This window comes from Oncorhynchus mykiss, chromosome 15 (assembly GCF_057628025.1).
Source record: "Oncorhynchus mykiss isolate SJ-2025 chromosome 15, ASM5762802v1, whole genome shotgun sequence".
Lineage (NCBI taxonomy): Eukaryota > Metazoa > Chordata > Actinopteri > Salmoniformes > Salmonidae > Oncorhynchus > Oncorhynchus mykiss.
This window is the reverse complement of record NC_143036.1, coordinates 83454490-83478661: the sequence shown is the minus strand read 5'-3', so window position 1 is coordinate 83478661 and position 24172 is coordinate 83454490. Positions and strand designations below refer to the sequence as shown.

The 24172-nt window shown below is 47.3% G+C and overlaps 1 protein-coding gene across 1 annotated transcript; it reads left to right on the top strand.

Moving 5' to 3' along the window:
• The first annotated feature begins 123 nt into the window (after positions 1-123).
• On the top strand, positions 124-24172 carry LOC118942845 (stimulated by retinoic acid gene 8 protein homolog). The gene is made up of 9 exons (XM_090199207.1): positions 124-545; positions 745-925; positions 2076-2151; positions 2244-2325; positions 4724-4873; positions 10029-10323; positions 17027-17088; positions 19478-19589; positions 22911-24172. Exons 2-9 carry the CDS (start codon positions 752-754, stop codon positions 22989-22991), a joined length of 1032 nt encoding a protein of 343 aa, XP_090055333.1. The 5' UTR covers positions 124-545; positions 745-751; the 3' UTR covers positions 22992-24172.

Genomic DNA, 24172 nt, shown 5'->3' with positions numbered 1-24172 from the left:
TTCATTGGGTTTTGTCTCGTGGAACCCGTACTACCACTACTACTACTACTACTACTACTGCTGCTGCAGTCAGCCGACGAAGAATTTGCAATTTGCCGAAATTGCTGCTGAGCGCCTGCTGCTGACGTCACTCACAACGCACTTTTGCAGCCAGACACGTGTGTTGTGACTGAGAACATCGTTTTTTTTTTTTGTGTCATTTAGAGGAAAAATGCATTTTAGCGTTTGAGTCACATCATCAAAAGTTGCTAAAAAAAAATGGTATATATTTTTTTTAAGTAGCTAAATTTGTTGCTAGGTGCAGTTGGATTTTTTTTTGTTGCTAGGGTACTCTGAAAAGTTGCTAAATCTAGCAACAAAATTGCTAAATTGGCATCACTGATCTCAATCCTGCCGGTTGATGAGACGGTTGGAGCCTCTTTACCGCGGTTCATGTAGCCACATCCTGCACGACAAATCACACACACTATAGATCATTTTCCATAACAACTTAACAGAAAACGTGGACAGTTTGTTAACATACATTTATAAAGGATTTCAAAAAGGTAAGGTAGCAACAACAACATAATAAAGGTCTGTGGATATATTATCCAACTCTAAACTTAATCAAGTAGCTAAAACAGCCATCAGTGCTCGGTAGCCATCTTGTTGTTGTTGACCGATATAACTCTTAATGGGAAGAGAAACAACTCGATTATTAACCCGTGTAGTGTCTTATTATTATTTTATATAACCCATTAATAGATCAGGTATGTCCAGACGAGGTTGTACCGATCCGACCGGGCTCCGGAGGAAACGGGACATGGAGGAGCACCAGAAGGAGAGAAGACGGGCTCTGCAGGCCCGACACCGGGCCAACCTGGCCACCCTGTTCGAGACACTCAACACCGTGGTCTGCCCCACATCCAACAAGATGCCTGCTAAGGTGAGATACATATAGATGGCTAACAATCTGAAATATCTTCCTTGTTCTCTCCTTCATGTGTAGCTAGCTAACTGTTGTGTGAAAATATTTTTGGTCAGTTACTATAGAGAAACTAGCTAGCTAGCTGTTGCTGGGTAGAGTGTGATTGGGGCTAACTGTTGCTGGGTAGAGAGAGTGTGATTTGGGGCTAGCTGGCTAACTGTTGCTGGGTAGAGATAGTGTGATTTGTGGCTAGCTGGCTAACTTGCTGGGTAGAGAGGGTGTGATTTGGGGCTAGCTAGCTAACTGTTGCTGGGTAGAGGGTGTGATTTGGGGCTAGCTGGCTAACTGTTGCTGGGTAGAGTGTGATTTGGGGCTAGCTGGCTAACTGTTGCTGGGTAGAGAGTGTGATTTGGGGCTAGCTAGCTAACTGTTGCTGGGTGGAGAGGGTGTGATTTGGGGCTAGCTGGCTAACTGTTGCTGGGTTGAGAGGGTGTGATTTGGGACTAGCTAGCTAACTGTTGCTGGGTTGAGAGGGTGTGATTTGAGGCTGAGAGGGTGTGATTTGGGGCTTCACCTACCTAGATACTCACCTACCTGGCCATGCAGGTAGATCCTCACCTACCTGGTGATGCAGGTAGATCTTCACCTACCTGGCCATGCAGGTATATCTTCACCTACCTGGCCATGCAGGTAGATCCTCACCTACCTGGCCATGCAGGTAGATCCTCACCTACCTGGCCATGCAGGTGTATCTTCACCTACCTGGCCATGCAGGTAGATCTTCACCTACCTGGCCATGCAGGTAGATCTTCACCTACCTGGCCATGCATGTAGATCTTCACCTACCTGGCCATGCATGTAGATCTTCACCTACCTGGCCATGCATGTAGATCTTCACCTACCTGGCCATGCATGTAGATCTTCACCTACCTGGTGAGGCAGGTAGATCTTCACCTACCTGGTGAGGCAGGTAGATCTTCACCTACCTGGCCCTGCAGGTAGATCTTCACCTACCTGGCCATGCAGGTAGATCTTCACCTACCTGGCCATGCAGGTAGATCTTCACCTACCTGGTGATAAATTGGTATTATGGATCAGATAGAAGTGGAAACCTCAGTTGAATGTGTTGTATTGTAAAGTGTCATTGTAATGTTGTCTGGTCGGTCAGTGGAAGATCTTGGACCACGCCAAAGGATTTCTGAAAGAACAGGAAGCCCACCTGAGCAGACTGATGCTCCTGAAAGGTGAGAGGAGCCCAATGCCCTTTTGATGTGTACAGAAAAAAACACGCTCTGTGATTAAGGGCACGGTTTCCTATTCATCGATATGCGTTTAGGGATATTCCTCGGTAATGAAGACGGGCCGTGCAGCTTGGAGGAAGTGAGGGCAGAGTACCGGAGGCTGCAGTCACACAGCAGGTACACTACTACCATTGACATACACTAGAATTTATTGAACCTTTATTTAACTAGGCAAGTCAGTTAAGAACAAATTCTTATTTACAATGACGGCCTACCGGGGGAACAGTGGGTTAACTGGTCTAGGAACAGTGGGTTAACTGGTCTAGGGACAGTGGGGTTAACTGGTCTAGGAACAGTGGGGTTGACTGGTCTAGGAACAGTGGGTTAACTGGTCTAGGAACAGTGGGTTAACTGGTCTAGGAACGGTGGGTTAACTGGTCTAGGAACAGTGGGTTAACTGGTCTAGGAACAGTGGGTTAACTGGTCTAGGAACAGTGGGTTAACTGGTCTAGGAACAGTGGGGTTAACTGGTCTAGGAACAGTGGGTTAACTAGTCTAGGAACAGTGGGTTAACTGGTCTAGGAACAGTGGGTTAACTGGTCTAGGAACAGTGGGTTAACTGGTCTAGGAACAGTGGGTTAACTGGCATAGGAACAGTGGGTTAACTGGCATAGGAACAGTGGGTTAACTGGTCTAGGAACAGGTGGTTAACTGGTCTAGGAACAGTGGGTTAACTGCCTAGGAACTGGGTTAACTGGTCTAGGAACAGTGGGTTAACTGGTCTAGGAACAGTGGGGTTAACTGGTCTAGGAACAGTGGGGTTAACTGGTCTAGGAACAGTGGATTAACTGGTCTAGGAACAGTGGGTTAACTGGTCTAGGAACAGTGGGTTAACTGGTCTAGGAACAGTGGGGTTAACTGGTCTAGGAACAGTGGGTTAACTGCCTAGGAACTGGGTTAACTGGTCTAGGAACAGTGGGTTAACTGGTCTAGGAACAGTGGGTTAACTGGTCTAGGAACAGTGGGTTAACTGGTCTAGGAACAGTGGGTTAACTGGTCTAGGAACAGTGGGTTAACTGGTCTAGGAACAGTGGCAGAACAACAAATATGTTGTTCTGCCACTGTTCCTAGACCAGTTAACCCACTGTTCCTAGACCAGTACCTTGTCAGCTCTGGGATTTGATCCAGCAACACTCTAACCACTAGGCTACCTGCCTCTAACCATTAGGCTACCTGCCACCCCATAATAACCACTAGGCTACCTGCCTCTAACCACTAGGCTACCTGCCACCACATAATAACCACTAGGCTACCTGCCTCTAACCATTAGGCTACCTGCCACCCCATAATAACCACTAGGCTACCTGCCTCTAACCACTAGGCTACCTGCCACCACATAATAACCACTAGGCTACCTGCCTCTAACCACTAGGCTACCTGCCACCCCATAATAACCACTAGGCTACCTGCCTCTAACCACTAGGCTACCTGCCACCCCATAATAACCACTAGGCTACCTGCCTCTAACCACTAGGCTACCTGCCACCCCACAATAACCACTAGGCTACCTGCCTCTAACCACTTGGCTACCTGCCACCCCATAATAACCACTAGGCTACCTGCCTCTAACCACTAGGCTACCTGCCACCCCATAATAACCACTAGGCTACCTGCCTCTAACCACTAGGCTACCTGCCACCCCATAATAACCACTAGGCTACCTGCCTCTAACCACTAGGCTACCTGCCACCCCATAATAACCACTAGGCTACCTGCCTCTAACCACTAGGCTACCTGCCACCCCATAATAACCACTAGGCTACCTGCCTCTAACCACTAGGCTACCTGCCACCCCATAATAACCACTAGGCTACCTGCCTCTAACCACTAGGCTACCTGCCACCCCATAATAACCACTAGGCTACCTGCTGCCCCCATAGATACTGGTGCAAAGCCTAGGCGGCAGGTAGCCTAGTAACTGAAAGGTTGTTGGTTTGAATCCCCGAGCTGACAAGATGGGTGAAAAAACCTTCCGTTCTGCCGTTGAGCGAGGCAGTTAACAACAGCAGCTCCCTGGGTGCCGATGACGTGGGTTAAGGCAGCCCACTGCCCCTCTCTGAGTCAGAGGGGTTTGTGGGTTAAAAGCTGAAGACACATTTCAGTGACTAGGTGTCCCCTTTCCCTAAGTACAGCGTGCCACCTGCAGTTAGTATAGATTACCACTGAGGGGCAGCATCTACCCATGTTATTGATCAACTACAGTTGTTTATACACATCTACCCATGTTATTGATCATCTACCCATGTTATTGATCAACTACCCATGTTATTGATCAACTATAGTTATTTATACACAACACTTATATGTAAAATCAATTTATATTGTTATTGTAGATGTCAATTAGCTTCTTTTTTCAGTCTTACATTAAAAACGTGTTCCCTCCTCCCCTCTTTCTACCTCCCCTCCCCCCTTTCCTCCCTCCCCTCCCCCTCCTCCATCCTCTTTCCCCCTCCCCCTCCTCCCCTCCCCCTCCCCCTCCTCCCCTCCCCCTCCCCCTCCCCTCCCTCCGCTCCAGAAGACCTGGTGGCCACAGACGTCATGGCGGAGCTGACGGAGAGGACCTGACTGAGACCAGTGAGGAAGACTCTGAGGAGGAGACTCTGGAGGACTCCGCCCCCTCTCAGACCTCCATCAACTCTCTAACCAACATCCTGGAGTTTGAAGGGTGGGGGCTCGTGCCAGGGTTAACGAGTAGCGAACAGCAACATCGCTAGCCTATGGCAATCTACTATAGTAGAAAAGTCTAGGCCACCTATTCTATTGGTCAGCTTGTCGAGAAAGAAATAGCCCTGTTACAAACAGACTCTGGGACAGTTTTGGGACGATAGATCCCAGATTCATACAAACCAATAGGCCTAGGAGAGATATATATATATATATACAGTTGAAGTCGTAAGTTTACATACACCTTAGCAAAAATACATTTCATCTCAGTTTTTCACTAATCCTGACATTTAATCCCAGTAACAATTCCCTCCCTGATTTATGTCAGTTAGGATCACCACTTTATTTTAAGAATGTGAAAAGTCAGAATAATAGTAGAGAGAATGATTTATTTCAGCTTTTATTTCTTTCATCACATTCCCAGTGGGTCAGAAGTTTACATACACTCAATTAGTATTTGGTAGCATTGCCTTTAAATTGTTTAACTTGGGTCAAACGTTTCGGGTAGCCTTCCACAAGCTTCCCACAATAAGGTGGGTGAATTTTGTCCCATTCCTCCTGACAGAGCTGGTGTAACTGAGTCAGGTTTGTAGGCCTCCTTGCTCGCACTCACTTTTTCAGTTCTGCACACAAATGTTCTATAGGATTAAGGTAGGGCTTTGTGATGGTCACTCCAATACCTTGACTTTGTTGTCCTTAAGCCATTTTGCAACAACTTATGCTTGGGGTCATTGTCCATTTGGAAGATCCATTTGCGACCAAGTTTTAACTTCTGTGAACTGGTATTTCCATCAGTGTAGAGGCTTTAAAGCTGACCAGTCAACTGGTATTTCCATCATTGTAGAGGCTATACAGTCAACTGGTATTTCCATCAGTGTAGAGGCTATACAGTCAACTGGTATTTCCATCAGTGTAGAGGCTTTAAAGCTGACCAGTCAACTGGTATTTCCATCATTGTAGAGGCTATACAGTCAACTGGTATTTCCATCAGTGTAGAGGCTATACAGCTGACCAGTCAACTGGTATTTCCATCAGTGTAGAGGCTTTAAAGCTGACCAGTCAACTGGTATTTCCATCAGTGTAGAGGCTATACAGTCAACTGGTATTTCCATCAGTGTAGAGGCTATACAGCTGACCAATCAACTGGTATTTCCATCAGTGTAGAGGCTATACAGTCAACTGGTATTTCCATCAGTGTAGAGGCTATACAGCTGACCAGTCAACTGGTATTTCCATCAGTGTAGAGGCTTTAAAGCTGACCAGTCAACTGGTATTTCCATCAGTGTAGAGGCTATACAGTCAACTGGTATTTCCATCAGTGTAGAGGCTATACAGCTGACCAATCAACTGGTATTTCCATCAGTGTAGAGGCTATACAGCCGACCATCAGTGTAGAGACTATACAGCTGACCAGTCAACTGGTATTTCCATCATTGTAGAGGCTATACAGTCAACTGGTATTTCCATCAGTGTAGAGGCTATACAGCTGACCAATCAACTGGTATTTCCATCAGTGTAGAGGCTATACAGCTGACCATCAGTGTAGAGACTATACAGCTGACCAGTCAACTGGTATTTCCATCAGTGTAGAGGCTATACAGCTGACCAGTCAACTGGTATTTCCATCAGTGTAGAGGCTATACAGCTGACCAGTCAACTGGTATTTCCATCAGTGTAGAGGCTATACAGCTGACCAATCAACTGGTATTTCCATCAGTGTAGAGGCTATACAGCTGACTAGTCAACTGGTATTTCCATCAGTGTAGAGGCTATACAGCTGACTAGTCAACTGGTATTTCCATCAGTGTAGAGGCTATACAGCTGACCAGTCAACTGGTATTTCCATCAGTGTAGAGGCTATACAGCTGACCAGTCAACTGGTATTTCCATCAGTGTAGAGGCTATACAGCCGACCAGTCATCTAGTATTTCCATCAGTGTAGAGGCTATACAGCTGACCAGTCAACTGGTATTTCCATCAGTGTAGAGGCTATACAGCTGACCAGTCAACTGGTATTTCCATCAGTGTAGAGGCTATACAGCTGACCAGTCAACTGGTATTTCCATCAGTGTAGAGGCTATACAGCTGACCAATCAACTGGTATTTCCATCAGTGTAGAGGCTATACAGTCAACTGGTATTTCCATCAGTGTAGAGGCTATACAGTCAACTGGTATTTCCATCAGTGTAGAGGCTATACAGCCGACCAATCAACTGGTATTTCCATCAGTGTAGAGGCTATACAGCTGACCAATCAACTGGTATTTCCATCAGTGTAGAGGCTATACAGTCAACTGGTATTTCCATCAGTGTAGAGGCTATACAGCTGACCAATCAACTGGTATTTCCATCAGTGTAGAGGCTATACAGTCAACTGGTATTTCCATCAGTGTAGAGGCTATACAGCCGACCAGTCAACTGGTATTTCCATCAGTGTAGAGGCTATACAGCTGACCAATCAACTGGTATTTCCATCAGTGTAGAGGCTATACAGTCAACTGGTATTTCCATCAGTGTAGAGGCTATACAGCCGACCAGTCAACTGGTATTTCCATCAGTGTAGAGGCTATACAGCTGACCAATCAACTGGTATTTCCATCAGTGTAGAGGCTATACAGTCAACTGGTATTTCCATCAGTGTAGAGGCTATACAGCCGACCAGTCAACTGGTATTTCCATCAGTGTAGAGGCTATACAGCTGACCAATCAACTGGTATTTCCATCAGTGTAGAGGCTATACAGTCAACTGGTATTTCCATCAGTGTAGAGGCTATACAGTCAACTGGTATTTCCATCAGTGTCGAGGCTATACAACATTCCACAATGGGATTGTTTCTTCTCCCGGTCAATTTGATTTATTGTTTTTCCCGGACAACAGAAACCCTGGCAGGGTGGGTCATGGGGCAGGCACTCACACTCTCTTTGGGCTGGTTTCCCGGATGTAGATGGACCCATGTTTTAGACTGAAAAGCATGTCGTCTAGGAGTAGGGCTTCATCTGTGACAGTCTGATTATAGACCAACCTATAGACAGTCTGATTATAGACCAACCTATAGACAGTCTGTTTATAGACCAACCTATAGACAGTCTGATTATAGACCAACCTATAGACAGTCTGATTATAGACCAACCTATGGACAGTCTGATTATAGACCACCCTATAGACAGTCTGATTATAGACCAACCTATAGACAGTCTGTGTATAGACCACCCTATAGACAGTCTGTTTATACACCAACCTATAGACAGTCTGATTATAGACCAACCTATAGACAGTCTGATTATAGACCAACCTATGGACAGTCTGATTATAGACCACCCTATAGACAGTCTGATTATAGACCAACCTATAGACAGTCTGTGTATAGACCACCCTATAGACAGTCTGATTATAGACCAACCTATAGACAGTCTGATTATAGACCAACGTATGGACAGTCAGATTATAGACCAACCTATTGACAGTCAGATTATAGACCAACGTATGGACAGTCAGATTATAGATCAACCTATAGACAGTCTGATTATAGACCAACGTATGGACAGTCTGATTATAGACCAACGTATAGACAGTCTGATTATAGACCAACGTATGGACAGTCAGATTATAGACCAATTTATTGACAGTCTGATTATAGACCAACGTATGGACAGTCTGATTATAGACCAACGTATAGACAGTCTGATTATAGACCAACGTATGGACAGTCAGATTATAGACCAATTTACTGACAGTCTGATTATAGACCAATTTACTGACAGTCTGATTATAGACCAATTTATTTACAGTCTGAATATAGACCAATTTACTGACAGTCTGATTATAGACCAATTTACTGACAGTCTGATTATAGACCAATTTACTGACAGTCTGATTATAGACCAATTTACTGACAGTCTGTTTATAGACCAACCTATAGACAGTCTGTTTATAGACCAACCTATAGACAGTCTGATTATAGAACAACGTATAGACAGTCTGATTATAGACCAACCTATAGACAGTCTAATTATAGACAGCCTGATTATAGACCAACCTATAGACAGTCTGATTATAGAACAACGTATGGACAGTCTGATTATAGAACAACTTATTGACAGAATGAGTGACAACAGAAGATACTTCTCAAGGGACAATTCTGTCTCCTCCTTAAGTCTCAGTTGAAGCTACTCCCCAAAATCCAAATGAAACTGAAGTCATATTTTTGAATGAACAATCTGTCAGAATTTCAGCCTTGGCAGGTTGCTTCTATTAGATGTCCTGTCTCCGTTGAGATGTTTTAACTGTCCGTAGTGTGTTGAGTTAGTGCTCTCCTGGCCTGTGGCTGGGGATCAAGGATTCAGCACGAGGGGATTTATAGCTGGGGGCACTGAGGTGCACCTCTGACCATGGAGAGGGGTTTAAAAAAGGACTCATTTCACCAAATTAATGTAGAACCTCCATAAAACAGCTATGATCTCTCTCTCCCCATAACCCTCTCTCTCCCCATAATCCTCTCTCTCTCCCATTCCTATCTATCTCTCTCCCCATAACCCTCTCTCTCCCCATAACCCTCTCTCTCTCCCCATAACCCTCTCTCTCTCCCATTCCTATCTATCTCTCTCCCCTTCACCCTCTCTCTCCTCCATCCCTCTTTCTCTCTCTCACCATCCCTATCTCTCACCCCCTTCACCCTCTCTCTCTCTTCCATCCCTCTCTCTCTCCCCCAACCCTCTCTCCCATCCATATCTCTCTCTCTATCCCCATCACCCTCTCTCACCTCCATCCCTCTTTCTCTCTCTCACCATCCCTATCTCTCACCCCCTTCACCCTCTCTCTCTCCCCCATCCCTCTCTCTCTCCCCAATCACCCTCTCTCCTCATCCCTCTCTCTCTCCCCCATCCCTCTCTCTCTCCTCAATCACCTTCTCTCTCCCCATCCCTCTCTCTCTTCATCACTCTCACCCCCTTCACCCTCTCTCTCTCTTCCATCCCTCTCTCGCTCCTCAATCACCTTCTCTCTCCCCATCCCTCTCTCTCTCCCCCATCTCTCTCTCACCCCATCCCTATCTATCTCTCTCCCCAATCACCCTCACTCTCTCCCCATCCCTCTCTTTCTCCCATCCCCATCTCTCTCTCTCCCCCATCCCACTCCCCCATCTCTCTATTTCTCCCCAGGTACTTGTTGTTCTACAGACAGACACTGGAGAAGTTGGTTTGTAGCGGTGTGCTGAGCCCGGGACAGACTGGTCTGGCTGTAGTATCTGAAGCTATCTCAGGCCTGTGGGATAGCTTCTCTCCAGAGCGCCGGGCAGCCTACCAGACCTGTCCCCCCCAGCAGAGCACCCTGGGCTGGGAAGGGCCGGCAGAGACACCCCCTAATCCTGTTCCAGACACCCACCTCCACCTCACGCTCCAGCCCTCCACTCAGGCAAACAGCCAGGGAGCCTCTTCTCCTTCTAGCTATGAAGAGGTGGGTACAGCTTTCCTTAATCAATTATTTAATCAATTATAATCAATTATTTAATTGATTACTGGATGTTAATTGATTTGGCCGAGTGGCGCGGCGGTCTAAGGCATTGCATCTCAGTGCTAGAGGCGTCACTACAGACCCTGGTTCGATCCCCAGCCCGTTTTCTTGAAGATCACTCCCGAGACCCAACCGCTGTAGCTCTGTCGGCCATTGACGTGTCGTTCCCACCAGCCATCCACCCAACCGCTGTAGCTCTGTCGGCCATTGACTTGTCGTTCCCACCAGCCATCCACCCAACCGCTGTAGCTCTGTCGGCCATTGACATGTCGTTCCCACCAGCCATCTACCCAACCGCTGTAGCTCTGTCGGCCATTGACGTGTCGTTCCCACCAGCCATCTACCCAACCGCTGTAGCTCTGTCGGCCATTGACGTGTCGTTCCCACCAGCCATCCACCCACCGCTGTAGCTCTGTCGGCCATTGACTTGTCGTTCCCACCAGCCATCCACCCAACCGCTGTAGCTCTGTCGGCCATTGACGTGTCGTTCCCACCAGCCATCTACCCAACCGCTGTCATCAAATGGACTCATGGTAGCTACTAGTTCCGACTGAGCTCAATCGTCATGAAATGCAAATACGGCGATGAGTTTCTCTGTCTTAGTGTCACACAAACGTTGAGGAATAAACGGGAGCGCTCACAAGGGGAAGTGCTTAGTAAGGAGTCTCTGAAAAGCAACAAATTAATAAAAGGACACGTCCTGATCAAAACACGGCGTGACGGTAAACCCAGGGAGGTCTTTCAGAGCAGGATGCTTCTGGGAAACAGGGGTTCTGGGAAACGGTCCTTCTGGGAAACAGTGATTCAGGGAAACGGTCATCCTGGGAAACAGTTGTTCTGGGAAACAGTGGTTCTGGGAAATAGTCATTCAGGGAAACGGTCCTTCTGGGAAACAGTGGGTCTGGGAAACAGTCATTCAGGGAAACGGTCCTTCTGGGAAACGGTCCTTCTGGGAAACAGTCATTCAGGGAAACAGTCCTTCTGGAAACAGTCCTTCTGGGAAACAGTCCTTCTGGGAAAAAGTCCTTCTGGGAAACAATCCTTCTGGAAACAGTGGTTCTGGGAAACACTCCTTCTGGGAAACACTCCTTCTGGGAAACAGTCCTTCTGGAAACAGTGCTTCGACAGTGGAACAGTGAGTCAGCTAGCAAGGCGTTGTTGTCATTTTCTAACAGGTGCTGATCAGCAGACATATGGGAGTAACTAACTAACCCTCATATTAGTAGATGTTTCTCTTTCTAACAATCCCCTGGCCTTGTACACAGATAATAGCTAACATTCCCCTGGCCTTGTACACAGCTAATAGCTAACATTCCCCTGGCCTTGTACACAGCTAATAGCTGACTGAGAACCCACTCACCCAGTTCTGGGTTGTTCATCTACAACAGGAAGTGGTATCCTGTCTGACTGAGAACTCACTCACCCAGTTCTGGGTTGTTCATCTACAACAGGAAGTGGTCTCCTGCCTGACTGAGAACCCACTCACACAGTTCTGGGTTGTTCATCTACAACAGGAAGTGGTATCCTATCTGACTGAGAACTCACTCACCCAGTTCTGGGTTGTTCATCTACAACAGGAAGTGGTCTCCTGTCTGACTGAGAACCCACTCACACAGTTCTGGATTGTTCATCTACAACAGGAAGTGGTCTCCTGTCTGACTGAGAACCCACTCACACAGTTCTGGGTTGTTCATCTACAACAGGAAGTGGTCTCCTGCCTGACTGAGAACCCACTCACACAGTTCTGGGTTGTTCATCTACAACAGGAAGTGGTCTCCTGTCTGACTGAGAACCCACTCACACAGTTCTGGGTTGTTCATCTACAACAGGAAGTGGTCTCCTGTCTGACTGAGAACCCACTCACACAGTTCTGGGTTGTTCATCTACAACAGGAAGTGGTCTCCTGTCTGACTGAGAACCCACTCACCCAGTTCTGGGTTGTTCATCTACAACAGGAAGTGGCCTCCTGCCTGACTGAGAACTCACTCACCCAGTTCTGTGTTGTTCATCTACAACAGGAAGTGGTCTCCTGTCTGACTGAGAACCCACTCACCCAGTTCTGGGTTGTTCATCTACAACAGGAAGTGGTCTCCTGTCTGACTGAGAACCCACTCACACAGTTCTGGATTGTTCATCTACAACAGGAAGTGGTCTCCTGTCTGACTGAGAACCCACTCACACAGTTCTGGATTGTTCATCTACAACAGAAGTGGTCTCCTGCCTGACTGAGAACCCACTCACACAGTTCTGGGTTGTTCATCTCCAACAGGAAGTGGTCTCCTGCCTGACTGAGAACCCACTCACCCAGTTCTGGGTTGTTCATCTACAACAGAAGTGGTCTCCTGCCTGACTGAGAACCCACTCACCCAGTTCTGGGTTGTTCATCTACAACAGGAAGTGGTCTCCTGCCTGACTGAGAACCCACTCACCCAGTTCTGGGTTGTTCATCTACAACAGGAAGTGGTCTCCTGTCTGACTGAGAACTCACTCACCCAGTTCTGGGTTATTCATCTACAACAGGAAGTGGTATCCTGTCTGACTGAGAACCCACTCACCCAGTTCTGGGTTGTTCATCTACAACAGGAAGTGGTCTCCTGTCTGACTGAGAACCCACTCACACAGTTCTGGGTTGTTCATCTACAACAGGAAGTGGTCTCCTGTCTGACTGAGGAAGCAGTAGATGTTCTGGTCCAAGGTGGCACCACGTACCCGTGTCAGTCCGGGTTCTCAACTCTGACGTACTTAAGAAAAAACAAGTACAGAAACAGACTCAATGCTGAGTATCACCTCTTGTCTAAAATGTATCACCTCTGAGTCTAAACCTGAGCCCAGAATAGACGTGCTTGTTGAAAACTTCAACCTGTGGGATTTAATCAATCGGTTTATTCATGTTCAGAATAAAAAACAAATATTGTATTTTTAACAGCACCAGTTTCAACCTAGACAGATAAAGAGTGTTTTTAAGGAGGAGCAATGCTGCCCTACCAAGCAACAAGGCAGTAGCTGTTTGGTCTAAAATGAGTTCATGTCATGTTTTGCTACATTAAATACAAGTTTAATCACGTGGACAAGTATCCTGCCTCGTATTGTGGTCAGGAGAAAATGATAATGTTAACAGTAACTGGATAAAGATACTATGAAACCAAAAGGTAAATTAAAGCCCATTTTTCTCAGTTTGGCGCTATGAGAAGTTACGGCCTTTTAGCTTGGTAGGGCAGAATAAACATGATTAGAAATTTAAATTGATATTTTATTTGTGTTTGTCTATATTGCATTTGTTTTAGGAATAAGGGTAATGAAATGTACCAATATTTACGTATAGTTGCATATTTCCGTGAGCTTGGGTCCCAAGAAAACACAGAATTTCTAATTTGGGTCCCAGGCTGAAAAAGTTAAGGAACCCCTGGGTCAGGGGTCACACCGTCTCACAGCCTCCTCTCCTTCCTATGGAGAGGTCAGGGGTCACACCGTCTCACAGCCTCCTCTCCTTCCTATGGAGAGGTCAGGGGTCACACCGTCTCACAGCCTCCTCTCCTTCCTATGGAGAGGTCAGGGGTCACACCGTCTCACAGCCTCCTCTCCTTCCTATGGAGAGGTCAGGGGTCACACCGTCTCACAGCCTCCTCTCCTTCCTATGGAGAGGTCAGGGGTCACACCGTCTCACAGCCTCCTCTCCTTCCTATGGAGAGGTCAGGGGTCACACCGTCTCACAGCCTCCTCTCCTTCCTATGGAAAGGTCAGGGGTCACACCGTCTCACAGCCTCCTCTCCTTCCTATGGAGAGGTCAGGGGTCACACCGTCTCACAGCCTCCTCTCTTTCCTATGGAGAGGTCAGGGGTCACACCGTCTCACAGCCTCCTCTCCTTCCTATGGAGAGGTCAGGGGTCACACCGTCTCACAGCCTCCTCTCTTTCCTATGGAGAGGTCAGGGGTCACACCGTCTCACAGCCTCCTCTCCTTCCTATGGAGGGGTCAGGGGTCACACCGTCTCACAGCCTCCTCTCCTTCCTATGGAGAGGTCAGGGGTCACACCGTCTCACAGCCTCCTCTCCTTCCTATGGAGAGGTCAGGGGTCTCACAGCCTCCTCTCCTTCCTATGGAGAGGTCAGGGGTCACACCGTCTCACAGCCTCCTCTCCTTCCTATGGAGAGGTCAGGGGTCACACCGTCTCACAGCCTCCTCTCCTTCCTATGGAGAGGTCAGGGGTCACACCGTCTCACAGCCTCCTCTCTTTCCTATGGAGAGGTCAGGGGTCACACCGTCTCACAGCCTCCTCTCCTTCCTATGGAGAGGTTAGGGGTCACACCGTCTCACAGCCTCCTCTCTTTCCTATGGAGAGGTCAGGGGTCACACCGTCTCACAGCCTCCTCTCCTTCCTATGGAGAGGTCAGGGGTCACACCATCTCACAGCCTCCTCTCCTTCCTATGGAGAGGTCAGGGGTCACACCGTCTCACACCCCTTTCCGTCTGTCTCTCCATCCCTGTATCTCTCTCTATGTCTTACCCCCCCCACCCCTCTCCGTCTGTCTCTCCATCCCTGTATCTCTCTCTGTGTCTTACCCCCCCCACCACACCTCTCCGTCTGTCTCTCCATCCCTGTATCTCTCTCTGTGTCTTACCCCCCCACCACTCTCCGTCTGTCTCTCCATCCCTGTATCTCTCTCTGTGTCTTACCCCCCCACCACACCTCTCCGTCTGTCTCTCCATCCCTGTATCTCTCTCTGTGTCTTACCCCCCCACACCTCTCCGTCTGTCTCTCCATCCCTGTATCTCTCTCTGTGTCTTACCCCCCCCACCCCTCTCCGTCTGTCTCTCCATCCCTGTATCTCTCTCTGTGTCTTACCCCCCCACCACTCTCCGTCTGTCTCTCCATCCCTGTATCTCTCTCTGTGTCTTACCCCCCCACCACACCTCTCCGTCTGTCTCTCCATCCCTGTATCTCTCTCTGTGTCTTACCCCCCCACACCTCTCCGTCTGTCTCTCCATCCCTGTATCTCTCTCTGTGTCTTACCCCCCCACCACTCTCCGTCTGTCTCTCCATCCCTGTATCTCTCTCTGTGTCTTACCCCCCCACCACACCTCTCCGTCTGTCTCTCCATCCCTGTATCTCTCTCTGTGTCTTACCCCCCCACCACTCTCCGTCTGTCTCTCCATCCCTGTATCTCTCTCTGTGTCTTACCCCCCCCACCCCTCTCCGTCTGTCTCTCCATCCCTGTATCTCTCTCTGTGTCTTACCCCCCCACCCCTCTCCGTCTGTCTCTCCATCCCTGTATCTCTCTCTGTGTCTTACCCCCCCCACCCCTCTCCGTCTGTCTCTCCATCCCTGTATCTCTCTCTGTGTCTTACCCCCCCACCACACCTCTCCGTCTGTCTCTCCATCCCTGTATCTCTCTCTCTCCTTCGTTTCATCCCTCTCTCCCAGTAGGCTTCTCCCAGGACAAGATGCCACTAGGGAGGAAGAGATGGTCTCTCTAGCACCCTGTTTTAGTCTTCAGGGGTAAAAGACAATAGACAATAGGGTTAACCGTTTTTAAGAGCCAGGATTGTGACGGCTTTGATGGTTTGGCTCCCTGTCTAGAAGACACCCCTCGTCACTCTATTGTACTGACACACTACCCACAGTCATACCCCTGGAGAAATGGGACAGAGACCCCGTAGTGATGGAAGACAGTCAGTCATACCCCTGGAGAAATGGGACAGAGACCCCATAGTGATGGAAGACAGTCAGTCATACCCCTGGAGAAATGGGACAGAGACCCCGTAGTGATGGAAGACCGTCAGTCATACCCCTGGAGAAATGGAGACCCCATAGTGATGGAAGACAGTCAGTCATACCCCTGGAGAAATGGGACAGAGACCCCGTAGTGATGGAAGACAGTCAGTCATACCCCTGGAGAAATGGGACAGAGACCCCGTAGTGATGGAAGACAGTCAGTCATACCCCTGGAGAAATGGGACAGAGACTCCATAGTGATGGAAGACAGTCAGTCATACCCCTGGAGAAATGGGACAGAGACCCCGTAGTGATGGAAGACCGTCAGTCATACCCCTGGAGAAATGGGACAGAGACCCCATAGTGATGGATGGAAGGCTGACTGTCATACCCCTGGAGAAATGGGACAGAGACCCCGTAGTGATGGAAGACAGTCAGTCATACCCCTGGAGAAATGGGACAGAGACCCCGTAGTGATGGATGGAAGGCTGACAGTCAGTCAAACCCCTGGAGAAATGGGACAGAGACCCCATAGTGATGGATGGAAGGCTGACAGTCAGTCATACCCCTGGAGAAATGGGACAGAGACCCCATAGTGATGGATGGAAGGCTGACAGTCAGTCATACCCCTGGAGAAATGGGACAGAGACCCCATAGTGATGGAAGACAGTCAGTCATACCCCTGGAGAAATGGGACAGAGACCCCATAGTGATGGATGGAAGACAGTCAGTCATACCCCTGGAGAAATGGGACAGAGACCCCATAGTGATGGATGGAAGGCTGACAGTCAGTCATACCCCTGGAGAAATGGGACAGAGACCCCATAGTGATGGATGGAAGACAGTCAGATCTACAGCTAGTAGTTTCCTCTTGTTTCAGCCATGTTGTTACAACCGTTCCAGAATGTTGATTGTTTGTTTGTTTGTTGTCAGGACCTGCTTCAGGATGCCTATGATGTGGTGAAGAAAGAGATGGACTCCACTTCAGACCACAGGTAGATTCACATATTACACTACGCTGATTTAATTACACAGCTGTCAATACAGTACGATGTCATCTGGAATCACCTGGAATGGTGTCCTTCAGAGTCATCAAATATCAATCTATCAATCAAATGTATTTATAAAGCCCTTCGTACATCAGCTGATATCTCAAAGTGCTGTACAGAAACCCAGCCTAAAACCCCAAACAGCAAGCAATGCAGGTGTAGAAGCACGGTGGCTAGGAAAAACTCCCTAGAAAGACCAAAACCTAGGAACCAGGCTATGAGGGGTGGCCAGTCCTCTTCTGGCTGTGCCGGGTGGAGAGGAACCAGGCTATGTGGGGTGGCCAGTCCTCTTCTGGCTGTGCCGGGTGGAGATTATAAACCTAGAGAGGAACCAGGCTATGAGTGGTGGCCAGTCTTCTTCTGGCTGTGCCGGGTGGAGATTATAAACCTAGAGAGGAACCAGGCTATGTGGGGTGGCCAGTCCTCTTCTGGCTGTGCCGGGTGGAGATTATAAACCTAGAGAGGAACCAGGCTCTGAGGGGTGGCCAGTCCTCTTCTGGCTGTGCCGGGTGGAGATTATAAACCTAGAGAGGAACCAGGCTATGAGGGGTGGCCAGTCCTCTTCTGGCTGTGCCGGGTGGAGATTATAAACCTAGAGAGGAACCAGGCTATGTGGGGTGGCCAGTCCTCTTCTGGCTGTGCCGGGTGGAGATTATAAACCTAGAGAGGAACCAGGCTATGTGGGGTGGCCAGTCCTCTTCTGGCTGTGCCGGGTGGAGAGGAACCAGGCTATGAGGGGTGGCCTGAACATGGCCAAGATAACAGAACATGGCCAAGATGTGGATGGAAAAAAGCTGTCCTTGAAACAGTCTTGATATGTTCTTCAAAAGAGAGATCGGGGTCCAGAGTAACGCCGAGGTCCTTCACAGTTTTATTTGAGACGACTGTACAACCATTAAGATTAATTGTCAGATTCAACAGAAGATCTCTTTGTTTCTTGGGACCTAGAACAAGCATCTCTGTTTTGTCCGAGTTTAAAAGTAGAAAGTTTGCAGCCATCCACTTCCTTATGTCTGAAACACAGGTTTCCAGGGAGGGCAATTTGGGGGCTTCACCATGTTTAATCGAAATGTACAGCTGTGTGTCATCCGCATAGCAGTGAAAGTTAACATTATGTTTCCGAATGACTTCACCAAGAGCTAGAATAAAAATAAATAACTAAAAAATTTAAAAAAAAAAAAATATATATATATACAGTATATCACAATAGTGATTTGAGGTGCCATGTTGAACTTCCAGTGACCAGTCAGTATGAGGGAGTGTGAGCGCGATGACACCCAATTTAACACACCTGCTCCCCATTCACACCTGAGACCTTGTAACACTAACGAGTCACATGACACCGGGGAGGGAAAATGGCTAATTGAGCCCAATTTGGACATTCTTACTTAGGGGTGTACTCACTTTTGTTGCCAGCGGTTTAGACATTAATGGCTGTGTGTTGAGTTATTTTGAGGGGACAGCAAATCTACACTGTAGAGGAGAGAGAGGAGACAGGAGAGAGAGAGAGAGAGAGAGAGAGAGAGAGAGAGAGAGAGAGAGAGAGAGAGAGAGAGAGAGAGAGAGAGAGAGTGTGTGTGTGTAGGGGAGACAGAGATGGTAAAGGTGGTGGCTTTGGAGCAGCTCTCATTAAGAATTCACTTTTAATTAGGTCTCCCTCAACAAAGGACTGGGCCCTGACGTGCCCTGGATAACACACACACACTCCCTGTTCACAGAAACCGATGAACTGGCAGGGAACGTGGTTCAGGGTAGCCTAGTGGTTAGAGCGTGGGACTAGTAACCGGAAGGTTGCAAGTTCAAACCCCCGAGCTGACAAGGTACAAATCTGTCGTTCTGCCCCTGAACAGGCAGTTAACCCACTGTTCCTAGGCCGTCATTGAAAATAAGAATTTGTTCTTAACTGACTTGCCTAGTTAAATAAAGATAAAATTTAAACAAAACATGAAATCCCTCTGCCTCCATCTTCCCATTGGAGGAGAAGGTCAGAGGGGAGGGACCTTTCTCATCCAATGGGATTTAATAAGAAGGCGAGGAGAAAGGACTCGAGGACTGGTTTTGACTCATTACCAACCACTTGTCTCTGTGTGTCTCCAGTCCTGTCTGCTCCTCTGTCCTCTGATGGACTGGAGGACTGGTGTTGACTCATTACCAACCACTTGTCTCTGTGTGTCTCCAGTCCTGTCTGCTCCTCTGTCCTCTGGAGGACTGGTGTTGACTCATTACCAACCACTTGTCTCTGTGTGTCTCCAGTCCTGTCTGCTCCTCTGTCCTCTGATGGACTGGAGGACTGGTGTTGACTCATTACCAACCACTTGTCTCTGTGTGTCTCCAGTCCTGTCCCGGCCTCTCCTCAGTGTGGGGACTTTGACAAGCTCCGGGAGATCTATAAGGAAATCATGTGTTTCGTCAAGACTCAGATGGTGGAGAAACCAGAATATAACCAGGTATGGTAGGAACCAGAACATAACCAGGTATGGTAGAAACCAGAATATAACCAGGTATGGTAGAAACCAGAATATAACCAGGTATGGTAGGAACCAGAACATAACCAGGTATGGTAGGAACCAGAATATAACCAGGTATGGTAGAAACCAGAACATAACCAGGTATGGTAGGAACCAGAATATAACCAGGTATGGTAGAAACCAGAACATAACCAGGTATGGTAGAAACCAGAACATAACCAGAACATAACCAGGTATGGTAGAAACCAGAACATAACCAGGTATGGTAGAAACCAGAACATAACCAGGTATGGTAGGAACCAGAACATAACCAGGTATGGTAGAAACCAGAACATAACCAGGTATGGTAGAAACCAGAACATAACCAGGTATGGTAGAAACCAGAACATAACCAGGTATGGTAGGAACCAGAATATAACCAGGTATGGTAGGAACCAGAACATAACCAGGTATGGTAGAAACCAGAACATAACCAGGTATGGTAGGAACCAGAACATAACCAGGTATGGTAGAAACCAGAACATAACCAGGTATGGTAGGAACCAGAACATAACCAGGTATGGTAGGAACCAGAACATAACCAGAACATAACCAGGTATGGTAGAAACCAGAACATAACCAGGTATGGTAGAAACCATAACATAACCAGGTATGGTAGAAACCAGAACATAACCAGAACATAACCAGGTATGGTAGAAACCAGAACATAACCAGGTATGGTAGAAACCAGAACATAACCAGGTATGGTAGAAACCAGAACATAACCAGGTATGGTAGAAACCAGAACATAACCAGGTATGGTAGAAACCAGAACATAACCAGAACATAACCAGGTATGGTAGGAACCAGAACATAACCAGGTATGGTAGAAACCAGAACATAACCAGGTATGGTAGAAACCAGAACATAACCAGAACATAACCAGGTATGGTAGGAACCAGAACATAACCAGGTATGGTAGAAACCAGAACATAACCAGGTATGGTAGGAACCAGAACATAACCAGGTATGGTAGGAACCAGAACATAACCAGGTATGGTAGGAACCAGAACATAACCAGGTATGGTAGAAACCAGAACATAACCAGGTATGGTAGGAACCAGAACATAACCAGGTATGGTAGGAACCAGAACATAACCAGGTATGGTAGGAACCAGAACATAACCAGGTATGGTAGGAACCAGAACATAACCAGGTATGGTAGGAACCAGAACATAACCAGGTATGGTAGGAACCAGAACATAACCAGGTATGGTAGGAACCAGAACATAACCAGGTATGGTAGAAACCAGAACATAACCAGGTATGGTAGGAACCAGAACATAACCAGGTATGGTAGGAACCAGAACATAACCAGGTATGGTAGGAACCAGAACATAACCAGGTATGGTAGGAACCAGAACATAACCAGGTATGGTAGAAACCAGAACATAACCAGGTATGGTAGAAACCAGAACATAACCAGGTATGGTAGGAACCAGAACATAACCAGGTATGGTAGGAACCAGAACATAACCAGGTATGGTAGGAACCAGAACATAACCAGGTATGGTAGGAACCAGAACATAACCAGGTATGGTAGGAACCAGAACATAACCAGAACATAACCAGGTATGGTAGAAACCAGAACATAACCAGAACATAACCAGGTATGGTAGGAACCAGAACATAACCAGGTATGGTAGAAACCAGAACATAACCAGAACATAACCAGGTATGGTAGGAACCAGAACATAACCAGAACATAACCAGGTATGGTAGAAACCAGAACATAACCAGGTATGGTAGAAACCAGAACATAACCAGAACATAACCAGGTATGGTAGGAACCAGAACATAACCAGGTATGGTAGAAACCAGAACATAACCAGGTATGGTAGAAACCAGAACATAACCAGGTATGGTAGAAACCAGAACATAACCAGGTATGGTAGGAACCAGAACATAACCAGGTATGGTAGGAACCAGAACATAACCAGGTATGGTAGGAACCAGAACATAACCAGAACATAACCAGGTATGGTAGGAACCAGAACATAACCAGAACATAACCAGGTATGGTAGGAACCAGAACATAACCAGGTATGGTAGAAACCAGAACATAACCAGGTATGGTAGAAACCAGAACATAACCAGAACATAACCAGGTATGGAAGGAACCAGAACATAACCAGGTATGGTAGAAACCAGAACATAACCAGGTATGGTAGAAACCAGCACATAACCAGGTATGGTAGGAACTAGAACATAACCAGAACATAACCAGGTATGGTAGGAACCAGAACATAACCAGAACATAACCAGGTATGGTAGGAACCAGAACATAACCAGGTATGGTAGGAACCAGAACATAACCAGGTATGGTAGAAACCAGAACATAACCAGGTATGGTAGAAACCAGCACATAACCAGTCTGTCTGTCCTCCAGGTAACAGGTTCTTCTCTCTCCGTATAGGACCTGTCTGTCTGTCCTCCAGGTAACAGGTTCTCTCTCCGTATAGGACCTGTCTGTCTGTCCTCCAGGTAACAGGTTCTCTCTCCGTATAGGACCTGTCTGTCTGTCCTCCAGGTAACAGGTTCTCTCTCCGTATAGGACCTGTCTGTCTGTCTTCCAGGTAACAGGTTCTCTCTCCGTATAGGACCTGTCTGTCTGTCCTCCAGGTAACAGGTTCTCTCTCCGTATAGGACCTGTCTGTCTGTCTTCCAGGTAACAGGTTCTCTCTCCGTATAGGACCTGTCTGTCTCTCCTCCAGGTAACAGGTTCTCTCTCCGTATAGGACCTGTCTGTCTGTCCTCCAGGTAACAGGTTCTCTCTCCGTATAGGACCTGTCTGTCTGTCCTCCAGATAACAGGTTCTTCTCTCTCCGTATAGGACCTGTCTGTCTGTCCTCCAGGTAACAGGTTCTCTCTCTCCGTATAGGACCTGTCTGTCTGTCTGTCCTCCAGGTAACAGGTTCTCTCTCCGTATAGGACCTGTCTGTCTGTCCTCCAGGTAACAGGTTCTCTCTCCGTATAGGACCTGTCTGTCTGTCCTCCAGGTAACAGGTTCTCTCTCCGTATAGGACCTGTCTGTCTGTCCTCCAGATAACAGGTTCTCTCTCCGTATAGGACCTGTCTGTCTGTCCTCCAGGTAACAGGTTCTCTCTCCGTATAGGACCTGTCTGTCTGTCTGTCCTCCAGATAACAGGTTCTCTCTCCGTATAGGACCTGTCTGTCTGTCCTCCAGATAACAGGTTCTCTCTCCGTATAGGACCTGTCTGTCTGTCTGTCCTCCAGATAACAGGTTCTCTCTCCGTATAGGATGTGTGTCTGTCTGCTATGAGGGACCACGAGGAGATCTTTCTCCAGTGCTCCGAGTCCTTCGACAGTGAGGACATGTGAATCACAGGAGGCTGCTGACGGGAGGACGGCTCATAGAAATGTCCGGAAACGAAGCAAACGGAATGACATCAAACACCATGGAAACCATGTGTGATCTATTTAATACCGTTCCACCGATTCCGCTCCTGTCATTACCCACAAGCCTGTTCACCAACTTCCTGTTTCTGGGACCAATCAGAACAGTTAGAATGTGTTTGATATATTTAATACCGTTCTCCCCAATTAACCTGTTAACCAACTTCCTGTTTCTGGGACCAATCAGAATGTGTTTGATATATTTAATACCGTTCCACTGATTCAGCTCCAGTCATTACCCACAAGCCTGTTCTCCCCAATTAACCTGTTAACCAACTTCCTGTTTCTGGGACCAATCAGAATGTGTTTGATATATTTAATACGGTTCCACTGATTCAGCTCCAGTCATTACCCACAAGCCTGTTCTCCCCAATTAACCTGTTAACCAACTTCCTGTTTCTGGGACCAATCAGAATGTGTTTGATATATTTAATACGGTTCCACTGATTCAGCTCCAGTCATTACCCACAAGCCTGTTCTCCCCAATTAACCTGTTAACCAACTTCCTGTTTCTGGGACCAATCAGAACAGTTAGAATGTGTTTGATATATTTAATACGGTTCCACTGATTCAGCTCCTGTCATTACCCACAAGCCTGTTCTCCTCAATGAACCTGTTCACCAACTTCCTGTCATGTGAACACCTATTCGTTGTACAAGTGTTTGTTCCTGTTGACATGAAAGACACATTGTGTTGCTTTGTTATGGACTTGATAAATGATCGCGTTTCGGGATTTGTTTTTATAAATGTTCAGCTTTTCCACCCGTTTATAGTTACAGACACGTTTTTATAATCTGACATTCATGTTTCTATGTGATGTTTTATAATCTGGTTCTGAGGCAAATCATTCATCCGTTTGTATTCGATGATCATTGTTCAGCCGTTTTAACCCATTAAGAATCAGCATTGAGTCCAGCCAGTCTTTCTCTGTGTATTAAACCTCAGCCTCAGAGAGGGATGGTGGTCTCACAGTGTCCAGCAGCGGTACCCAAACTAAGGGTCGCGACCCCCGTGTGGGGACGGACGCCTGATGTGAAAACGAGGTGGCGGAAGAATTTCCCCAAAAAATCCTGAAAATAACATTTTTAAAAATAAAACACATTTTT

Bases quoted from the DNA above. Each gene is read 5' to 3' on its own strand.
- LOC118942845 (XM_090199207.1), top strand. From the start codon at position 752: ATGTCCAGACGAGGTTGTACCGATCCGACCGGGCTCCGGAGGAAACGG. The intron at 2,152-2,243 runs GTGAGAGGAGCC...ATATGCGTTTAG, and splicing joins CAGACTGATGCTCCTGAAAG to GGATATTCCTCGGTAATGAA. The intron at 10,324-17,026 runs GTGGGTACAGCT...GTTTGTTGTCAG, and splicing joins CTCCTTCTAGCTATGAAGAG to GACCTGCTTCAGGATGCCTA.